At 37.8% G+C, this 11607-nt stretch overlaps 1 protein-coding gene across 1 annotated transcript in view; it reads right to left on the reverse strand.

The window, feature by feature from the left end:
• Positions 1-11212, reverse strand: part of WDR19 (WD repeat domain 19) — an 83694-nt gene extending 72482 nt beyond the window's left edge. Inside the window, exons 1-5 of the mRNA XM_065877156.1 lie at positions 11142-11212; positions 8705-8796; positions 8353-8418; positions 5083-5208; positions 683-798 (exon numbers count right to left, since the gene is read on the reverse strand). Coding sequence (XP_065733228.1) covers positions 683-798; positions 5083-5208; positions 8353-8418; positions 8705-8796; positions 11142-11147 — 406 coding nt within the window. The 5' untranslated portion in view covers positions 11148-11212. The remainder of the gene's footprint in view (positions 1-682; positions 799-5082; positions 5209-8352; positions 8419-8704; positions 8797-11141) is intronic.
• Positions 11213-11607: the final 395 nt, after the last annotated feature.

Below are 11607 nucleotides of genomic sequence, written 5' to 3' on the forward strand. Positions count from 1 at the left end.
ATTATCTCCAGGATCTGATTCTTTCATTAGTGGTAAGTTATACTGGCCACCTGTATGTAATTAAGCCCACTGTTTCACCATTCACCAGCATGATGTTACAATAACTGAAAAGAATCCATACTGTTTCCTCCTAGGGAGTCCCAGGGCAGATGCTAGGTGACCAGAGGCTGGGGGAATCAGAGACTGAACCAAGAAGGTCAAAGGATTAAACACGCATATCGTCCAGTCATATACCCTGAGGGAAATATAACTCGAAGTCAACTCCTAGATTAAATTGGTGTTTGGAGAGAGTGAGGGGTCAGAATTAGGAGTCTGGATATACTCTGTCCAAGAAGCCACCAAATGTTTTAGCCCGTCTACTAATGTGTTGATATGCATCTGAGCTATTCCATGCCAGAGGCACAATCTGGGTGAGAAAGGGACAGATAGAAGCCATGCTATTAATGTACTGGTGTCCAAAGGCACAGGCTCACCCTAGGGCAACCTGTTACATAGCCTGGGAAATTCTTAGTAGGTAGTGAAGATGGATCTTCTAGTTTAGATAGATGTATGGCTTGACCAGGGAAGTCTTCATTTTAAACTACAAAATTTCTCTTGCAATATTAGGGAAATCTGAGGTGGTAAAATTTCCATTTATGTAAAGCATCTCAAATATTTAGCAGTGTTTCCAGCTACAACCTACCAAGGACAGGAATCTTTCGAGATGTCTGACGATTATAAATGAGCAAATTTCCTTTAACAGTTCCAACAGCCAGGAAACTTCCAAATTTTGACCAAAGAAGGAAAGACAATTGATCCCTGTAACATTAAGATACAAATTACTAAACAATTCACAATTATAACCCCCTAAGTAGTCCTTTTAAAAAGTACTTCATGAATAGTTTTAACATCTACGTAGAAGCTGAAGTACAAAATTACAACTTAATGCTTTAGGACTACGAAGAAGTGCTAAAGACATTCTGAGACACTATAAAATGATCTTAGGTGAGTGAGACTTAAAATACAAATGTATGATGAATATAGGCTTCAATTCAGTCATGATGGAATCTCAAATTTCATCAGATGACTCATGATGAGATACTTATTAATTTGTCTACTAATGATAGTTGTAACTCTAATTGTGGTAAAAATCTTCATGGATGATAACATCTTATGCTTTAAAAAAAAGTAGGGTCCAACTATACGATATACTAAATTGGAAAAATCATTGGGAATTCATGATTCATGAAAAAGGACATACATTTTCCAGCTCCGCTAAGAGTAGCTCAGAAGGAGGTAGAAGGCACGTTTGCCTACCAACAGTTCTTACTGTGCATTCTAGGATCCATAGGTTGAACTCTTATACAATCCTCTACTAAAGGGAATCAAGACTCCTTGGAGAGTAGCTCATTTATATATTGAGGAAAGAAATCACAATGGATCTAGAAAAGTGGTTATGAAAATACAATCCCAGGACTAGCATCATCACCTGGGAACTTCAGAAATGCTAGTTCCCAGATCCCACCCCTGTCCTACTGCATGAGAAACTGGGGGTGGTGCGCAGCTGTCTGTGTTCTCATAAGCTCTCCAGGTGATTCTGATGCAGCTAAACTTTGACAGTCACTGATAGATCAAGCTACTGTTTTCAGAAAGCAACACAGCTCTCAAGAATGTTGAGGGCAGTAATAAAAGGACAAAAGAGTCAGCTTAAAGGGGACTGCTCTGGCTAAATTAGACGAATTTGAGCATTAAAAATTACATATTTAATCAAAACAAGCTGAGCTTGTGAAAGGCCATAAAACGTAATGATACTTGGAAGACAAAAATTCACTTAAAGCATAGGAAAAGTTAGTTGTAATAAGTGAATGTAATAAAATGTTTAGCTAAAAATTAATTTTAACAAGAAGTATTAATATACTGGGCTGCTAGCTTTCTTCCATTGAGTATATATTTACAATTATTGAATATATTAAGTATACAGTATATTTTATAAAAGATATTAAGTACATACTTTATAAAAGATAAATATGCATTTGTCTCTCAGTTTAAGTAGGTACAGCAGCCCTGAGAATATGCCTCTCAGATCTCCAACTATAGAAAGTATAACCGACCAAGGCGCCCAGCTGCTAGGCATTGGAATCCATCACCTCAACGTGCTGGGACCACACCTTCCCATGGGCTGCTCCCAGACAATGATTGCGCATGGCAGGGGTCCTGCTGAGGCCCATTCCTGGGAGGCACAGGACTCCTTTGATGGTAACCTTGGCTCAGACTGGGCCTAGCTGAACTTTTTAGAACTGTGCTGCGGTCCCAGATGTTTCTACCCCCCCTCTTTCTTTCTTCCCTCTCTCCTTTACAAGGGTCTGATGGCTCTTCTAACTTCTTCTCCCTCTCTGTTCCCTCACAGATATTTCCTGTGATAAACACCTTACACACTTAATCCCATTTTGGAGTCTGCTGCTCAGAAAACATGAATTTAAAAAATTGGAGTGAGCTAAATAGTACCAGAGAAAAGAAGAACTATATGACAAGAACAAGGTCTGATTAGCAACTGTGGTCACATATAGTAAGAGTAGTAACAATATTAGTCCAGTCAATAGTTGATCAGTACTAACAGTCACAGAACCACCAACTAGAAAGAGGGTTAAATAGTGTATTACAAGAAGATCAAGTAATCAAATGTCATCAAAAGAAGAGTTAACTGAATGGGCTTTTATCTTTCCTCTCTTAGGAGATAAGATGTCTAGAAGGTCCTACAAAGTACAGTAAGATCCCAAGGCATACATGTTTCCAATTATGCTAACCGATGAGGCCAACATATAATAATGACACATATTTCTGGCCAAGAAAAATGTAATGAATATATTATTTTAGGAAAATGCACCTGGCTACAAAAAAAGGCAACCTATGTGAAAGGCAAAGGTTTGTAAAATCCAGGCTGATATGACAGTTGAAGGTCAATTAGAAAAGAAGCTGAGTAGGGTGACTAGTACTCAGGTGTGAATGGCCTTGGGAAAAGCAACCATGTCCCATGATCCAACCAAGAATCAATTGGTTGATGAACCAGATGTATTCAGAGTTTCTCTGAAAAGACTGCTGTATCCCAGGTAAAAAACTAAATGATTACTGCTGTCGGCCTAGGTAGGATCAGGGTAAGTACCACTATAATCTTAAAAAGGTATAAAAAATACATTTAGTAAAAATGATGAAATAAATTCAACCCATTGTGCTAACCTAATAATTTAAGATAGTTAAGTGGCATTGCAGCAAGTTTTGTAATAATTATATTTGATGCTTTGTGAATTATTTGTTTGAAGTGCGCAGAAGAATCTAATCAGATTAAATTTGTAAATGAAATTTTAATTGTTTAAAGGAAACTTAAGTTTGCAAAATATTTAAGAAAATTTTGCAAACTTGATGTTCAAAATTTTTAACTATCATGATGTATTAGATTGATCATTAACAAAAAAACAAATAGTAGTAGGTATACCTTTCTATAGCCAAAGGCCTTTAGACATTAAATATTAATAGCAACAGTAAAACACCCTTAATTTTACCTTATTGATAATTACAATAACATCTACTGTTTCCTCAGTTCTTATTTTGGTGCCTGGCTACTGCATACAATTAACTATCACAACAATCCCGAGATGATGTGAGAAAATGGAAGTGGGGGAAGATAGTGGGAGGCAGAGCTGCCAATTCGAAACACCTGGGATTAATTATGCCTTTTTCTCTGGGTCAGGATGTGGCCTCACTGATGCTCAATTTGGTTCAAGAAGCAGTACTTGATGTTTATAAACATCCTCTTGAATGGAAGCACACAGGGTGTGTAAAATCCTTCTGAAAAGTGATGTACTGAAGTGTTAAAGGACAGAGCAAGAAATGAAGGTTCTCAGACCTAGCAAGACCTGATGTTGGTCAGACACTATTGCCTGTGGATGCATGTCTCGTGCCTCACTTTGGAGGGTCAAGAGAACCTGCGCTAAGGTGATGTTTGGTCCTGCTCTGTTATTCCTTGGCAAGTAAGCTGGAAAAGTATAGTCTAACCTTATGGTATGTGTGTGATCTCTTCCTGCCCACCCGCAGGCCACATGATGCCATGAAGCAGATTATTATTACTATACACTCTTTACATATATGAAGAAATTGAGGATTAAAGACAGGTTAAGCAACTTGTCCAAGGTCAAAATTGCAGTTTTAGTTGTAAATACCAATAGGTTTTTCTTTTCCGTATGGCAAAATGGTTTCCATTTTAGCACAGACCTGCAATTTATTCTGTCTGCTCAGGATTTTTCCCACTTGTGAACTTCCCCACCCTCACTCCACTCTTCACTGGGTAGGATTATCAACCCCATGGCCTATTCCCTGCCTACCCCTATTCAGAGACCTTCTGAAGAAATGAGTGGACACTAGTAATGTGATAGGGGCATGCTCTTTCCTGTGGCATAACTTGCTGTGAAGAATGGTATAAGCTGATACCTGCCAGTAGCCATCAAGAGTCTGACTTACATATATAGGATGGATAAACAACAAGGTCCTATTGTATAGCACAGGGAACTGTATTCAATATCTTGTGATAAACCATAATGGAAAAGAATATGAAGAATATATGTATGTTTAACTTAATCAGTTTGCTGTACAACAGAAATTAACACATTATAAATCAACTACACTTCAATAAAATTTAAAAAAGAGAGAGAGTCTGACTTAGAAGAAGTCAATACAAAGAAAGAAAGAGCCGAGAGATGGAGACAGTCTTGACTGCATCATTAGAACCCCTAGATCCAGCCATGCATGCAGCCAATCCCATCTCCAGATTTTCCCATATACGTTTTCTCTCTTCTTTGGACATTTTAGTCTGTTCCATTGAAAGCAACTTTTTAAGAAGTCATATTTTATAATCATAACAACTTTATTCTAATTAACTGAACAAAATTAATAGGATTATATATAACAATTAAAAAAGAAATGAACTTTTTCCTTTATAAGAAAATAACTCATCAATGCATCTTTACAATGAAAGTAGTATTTGTAGCATCAAATCTGCAAATAATGATATTTCTAAGTGAAGATTTAAAATATAAAAAAAATTATCCTTACCTCATGCCACTGTCTAACTGGCTGGTTTTGTTTGTGTTGGCATCCCACAGATAAATGCAACTGGATTTCTCAGCAATCACTGCTAGGATATCTCCATCCTTATCCCAATCCATAGCAACACAGTTACTTTTTAAAAAGAGAGCAAAACATCACTATGCATTTTTTTTAAGTAGGGAAAGAAATTTAAACACTCAACTATTTGTGATTTTTGTCTATAACAAGACCATTCAATCTATTTTTGAATATGTCATAAACTTTCTAAAGTGAGAAATATAACTCACCATTCAGTGCCTGGATAAAACTAACACCAATTATGTCGTTGTTGAGGGAATAGAAACATTTTAAATTCTATTTTAAATATCATTTTCATATACTATATTAAATATAATTATACCTAATAAGTTAGCAGATTTTCTCAACACCTATAAAGAGCCTGGCCCTTTGGTAAAACAAACTCATCAAGCACCTCTGGAAAGGAATCACACCTGGAATCAAGAGGAAATTTGTATGATCAACTTTCAAAAGGTTATTTCAGATTTACAGAGGGAAAAAGTAGGTACTGATAAGAAATGATGTTATATCTAGACAAACTGAGTATTGAACAGATCAAGGCTGGGTAGACGTAGGACTGCAAACAACAAGAAAGACTTGAATTCTGAAATAGTAAGAAAGTTTATTTTTATTTCATATCTTAATAGAATAAGAGTGATTCAATTAAGATAACAAAATTGTTATAAATAGGAAATGCTCTATTTAACATGTTTCTTACTGTTTAAAATTACTCCAAATGTCTATTATAATTTAAGAACTTCCTTGAAGATTAACCTTTCATTCCTTCTCTGACGCTATATTTCATTTGATGACCCTCTGTTCTTGGGTATTGGCTAAGCCATACTCAGCTTTACATTTAAGACAGCTGGGCATTACGTAAGTTATTTTATTCTTCGAACTGTTAAAATATGTTTTGGGGGACTTCCTTGGCGGCCCAGTGGTTAAGACTCCATGCTCCCAATGTAGGGGGCATGGGTTCGATCCCTGGTCAGGGAACTAAGATCCCACATGCCACAGTGTGTGGCCAAAAATTTAAAAAGTTAAAAATAATTAAATAAAATATGTTTTGGGACCTCAATTTTCTATAATATTTTCAGGATTTTGAGAGTGTGGAAGAGGGAGGCTTTCAAATTGTTGATAAAATCATCTGCCAATTGAAGACAATATATAATGGCATTTTATTTATGTGGAGATCTTTTGTCAGTCTAATTCAACTATGATGAATACAGCAAAAGAATTCATAACTGGGCTTCCCTGGTGGCAAATGGTTGAGAGTCCGCCTGCCGATGCAGGGGACACGGGTTTGTGCCCCAGTCCGGGAAGAGTGATTGGGCCCGTGAGCCATGGCTTCTGAGCCTGTGCGTCTGGAGCCTGTGCTCCGCAACGGGAGAGGCCACAACAGTGAGAGGTCTGCGTACCGCAAAAGCGACAACAACAACAAAAAAGAATTCATAAGTAAAAAAATAAGGCCATTGTGTAACCAAAATAGATGTCACAGAGATTATGCAATAAAGCTCATACAATTTACTCAAAGAAGTTCTTTTACTAAGTGCCTTCTTACTTTATTTTAGACATAATTATAACTAGCTTACCCTCTGTTTCCTAGAATAGAGAAACCAGAAGCAACAATTAAGAGAGCAGTGGGATACAGATGGCCAACAAACACATGAAAAGACGCTCAACATCACTAATTGTTAGAGAAATGCAAATCAAAACTACAATGAGGTATCACCTCACACCGGTCAGAATGGGCATCATCAGAAAATCTAAAAACAACAAATGCTGGAGAGGGTGTGGAGAAAAGGGAACCCTCCTACACTGTTGGTGGAAATGTAAACTGATACAGTCACTATGGAGAACAGTATGGAGGTTCCCTAAAAAACTAAAAATAAAACTACCATATGACCCAGCAATCCCACTCCTGGGCATATATCAGGAGAAAACCATAATTCAAAAGATACATGCACCCCAATGTTCACTGCAGCACTAGTTACAATAGCCAGGACATGGAAGCACCTAAATGTCCATCAACAGAGGAATGGATAAAGATGTGGTACATATATACAATGGAATATTACTCAGCTATAAAAAGGAATGAAATTGTGCCATTTGAAGAGAAGTGGGTGGACCTAAAGACTGTCATATAGAGTAAGTCAGAGAAAAACAAATATCATTTAATATCGCTTATATGTGGAATCTAGAAAAATGATACAGATGAATTTATTTGCAAAGCAGAAATAGAAACACAAGACGTAGAAAACAAACATATGGATACCAAGGGCTGCAGGGGTGGGATGAATTGGGAGGTTGGTATTGACATATATACACTACTATGTATAAAATAGATAACTAATGAGACCCTACTGTATAGTACAGGGAACTCTACTCAGTGCTCTGTGGTGACCTAAATGGGAAGGAAATCCAAAAAAGAGGGGCTATAAGTATACGTATAGCTGATTCACTTTGCTGTACAGCAGAAGCTAACACAACATTGTAAAGCAACTATACTCCAATAAAAATTAATAATAATAAAAAAAAGAGAGCAATGGGAAATGCTAAAATGGTGGCATTAGGTGGATGGGAGAGAAGTAAAGCAACCTGATTTGCAAAGATGGTGGCGATAAGCTACAGAAAGCAGATGTGAATTTAAAAAGGCTGGCAGCATAAGACCATTCAGGTGAGGGACTCTACACATCATAATAACCACTAAGATTATCAGTAAAATAACTACTACAGGAAATGATAAAACTGAATCATTAAAAATGCTTATGTTACGCTTACTGTAATCTAGAATGACTTCCTTAAAATAGATAAAATAAGGCCTTTGTCCTTTAAGAAGTATGCAGAAAGTAACTATTAGAGAGGAAATACTACAGCCATATGGGCTTATCTTATCTGCATATAAACACACTAAAGCTTGTTTATAATTAAATAAGAATTATTTCACATGGACTCATTTATAATTCTGTCTTACAGCTTATCTGTGAATGTATGAGTGTTTATAAATGTTAAATTCTAATTCATATGCTATACATATACATATTTCATTAACTGTTTATGGTATAAAAAACCAAATCTCTTTGCAAATGGAGAAGGCAAAAGAGGAGATACAGGTTAGATATGTTATAAAATTCTATTTGATTATAGTTTTAAGACAGTGTTTTTTTATTTTTTAGGCCACAAAGCTTGAAAAAGTTTTTGATCTACCACTGTACTTACCCAGATAAGTTGATTTCACTTCTTTTTTGACCATGGCGATCAAAGATTTTCACAATATGATCAGCTCTAAAAGCAATCAGAACACAAAGATATGATTTAAGTGTTTCTTATTTCTCTAAAGAGTTTTTTATACACCCAACTGATTTTATTTTCTCACGATAGTTTCATAATTTATATGTAAAAAGTTATTACCAGGGAAAAGGTTCTATGAATTGTGATGTTAATGGAAATATATTACTTTTCCCACCATTCAGTCATCACCCAAGAATTTCTACTGAACAGATAGTGTAGTTAGGTGGGCATACAACCATTTGGAGTCAGGATGATTTACCAACATTCACTGATTTCTTACCCTGTTACTGCAAGGTAGTTTCCTGATGTTTTCTGCCAGGTAAACTTTATTGGTGTGCCAAGCCAAGCCTTTTCTAGCAGTGAGAAAACACGCTAAAAAACACAATACAATTTCTATATTTTCAAAACATACAATTAAGCGTTGGTCAGAAAAGATGTCAAAACATGATAATGAAAACAGTAGGATTCAGGATGGTGAAGGCTTATGCTAGAGCTTACCCAAAAGAAGTCAACAATGTAACAAACAAAATGACCAATCAACCCACCAACCAAATAATCACAATCTGATCGGTAAAGTATGGACCTCAATATATATGGGAGCATTTACTATAAAACGTTTTTGCTTTTGAATGTTTTCAAATATTAATTTTATAAAAATGTATGGCTTTAGTGTTTTATAGCTATTAAAAATTTAAATAATTTAAACTTGAACTTAGCTAATTATTAATAGCATAGATTTGGGGAGATTAAATTTAACAAAATTGCTATTAAAAATATTAACTCTGATAGAAATACAAAATGTCTATACGTTCTTCAAAATTATTATTTTCCTTTCCCCATCAGTTACATTTACTTTATCATTAAGTGTTTAATTTGGCTATTGGGTGGACACTTTTTCAACTGAAAAATCATTCTTTTCACTTAGACAATAAAGAACTGTGTATCCAGTATGGAAGCCATAAACCACATGTGGACTTGGAATTTTATTGAGGACTTGAAATGTGGGCAGTCCAAATTTAGATGTGCTGTAAATATAAACTACACATGGGGTTTCAAAGACTATAAAGGAGAGAATGCAAACTATCTTCACTGATAATTTTCATACTGATTACATGTTGAAATGATAATATTTTGGATATATTGGGTAGAATAAAATATATTATGAAAAGTAATCTTACCTGTTTCTTTAAAAACATTTTAATTTGGCTACTAAGATTGTTAAATTACATTGGCTCACATTATATTTATATCAAAACAGTGCTGATCTAGAACATCTAGGAACTTAAGAGTTTGGGATGAATAAATGTAGATTTTAACATTAGGTTAAATTACAGGTTAAACAATGATGCCTATATCTAGGCGTGTGAAGTTTAGAGACTACTGCAGGTGGCTTGACAGTCTGAATAGCAACACAAAACTCTTCAAATGGTCAAAATTGAACACCAATCATAGGCATTTACTACGTTAAAGATTAAATCCACCTGTACTGAAAACAGATGCGCTAAAATCACAGGTGCATCCAAGTTTTGTGGAGCATGAAGACACCCTTAAAGAAAAAAAGAGTATAAAAGCATCTTACTTTTGCAATTTTATGACCACATTGCCCTGGAACCCCTGCACGCAAGTGAGGGGTCCCTAAACTTGAATTTTACCAGCTTCATGGTAGACCTCCCCTGGCTGTGATCTTATATTTTTCTTCAAAGGAGGTTTACAGACACTCCATACACATACAATGGACCAGAAAAGGTGCTAGCTTCACAACCAGAATACCAACGTTTATATTTGGCTTTTTATTTATTAGCTGTAGGGCTTAAAGCAGGTCGATTAAATTGCCTCAAACACAGAATTCTCAACTGTAAACCAGGAATAATAATATCTCCTTACTTCTGGTACTTCATAAATTGTGAAGAGCTTTAGAAATGAGTTAAGATTACCAGTCTGTCAACTGCAATCTCCACATTAATAGCCACCAGAACTTATAAAAATTAAGCTTTCCATTTCTTTGCCAGATCAGGGCCGGGGTGTGTGTGTGTAAGGGGATATTGCTCGGTAAAGCGAAGGGTGAATGATCTGTAGCCAGTGACCCGGGAATGGGGTTCACGAGAAGCCCAAGCCTAGAAACCGTGCCTGCAGAGGATGACGCTCTAGAGCTTGAGACCTGCGTGTGCAGACTTCCCCGTGAATAATGTACATCGCCACCAGGTGATCTGTAAATTGCACCAGTCACAGGCAATACAATTTGGGATTATTTTTTCGCAGGCTTTTCACTCGTTTTAAGGCGCTGAGCAGTCGCGCGGCTTGCCAGGTGTTTAGCTGCAATAAATGAGGCAGCTCCTGACACCCAAACGAGTCAACTTCACCGCGACCCTCCAAGCGCTTTCACACAACTCGTTCTTTCTACCGTGCGAAGTTTGGGTTCTCTTCAGATCCAGTCTGCTCATTTCCAGCCGTGGCGGGGTTCCCTCTTCCCGCAAAGCACCAACCCCATCCGCGGTCCCAGAAATGAGAGGCCTCCCTCCCCGCCTTCTCCTCTTCAATTTTCCTTCCTATTCCCTTGTTCCTTCAACTTCGCCCCTGCTCTCCCCCTCCCTGGTCGCCCCGCTCCCTTCCCCACTTCTCACGCACTCGGGAGGACGAAAGGAGGTCACAAGCTCCTATCCTCAAAGCGACTCTTGGCGGGCTTCTTCCCGCTCCCCCGGGGTTCGTAAGTTATTTACCTTCATCTCAAAGCTCGAGCAGCCGCGCGATCTACCAAGTGCGCAGGCGCACGCAGTCTCCTCCAAGAAGGCTACCGCGTTCCCGTCTCCCAGGAGACCGCGCGAGCAATGGCCAATCTGCGAGCGCCAGCTGAAGACAGTGCCTAGCGGCGATCTCCGCGAGGAAGAGCGGGAGGCGTGGACTGAAATCACGTGATGCCCACGAAGCAAGGTCCAGAGAAGTTGAACCTCGCGAGAGTTTGCAGCGCCCTTGCTTTCTGGCTGGGCCCTGATTGGATGCGATCCAGGGGAGGCTGACTCTATGAGACGTTGGAAAGCGCCTGCGTAAATTTCGGCCCCGGCTGCTAAGAAGTCAATAGTTGCCAGAGGAGGGCGCTGAGAATTTCAAGAAAAGAAAGGAACTGAGTGTGTCTAAAAGGAGGGGGGAGCTGGTTCATGGGGCAATACTCTTAAGCAATCCACGCAA

The sequence above is a fragment of the Phocoena phocoena genome, chromosome 5 (assembly GCF_963924675.1).
Source record: "Phocoena phocoena chromosome 5, mPhoPho1.1, whole genome shotgun sequence".
Lineage (NCBI taxonomy): Eukaryota > Metazoa > Chordata > Mammalia > Artiodactyla > Phocoenidae > Phocoena > Phocoena phocoena.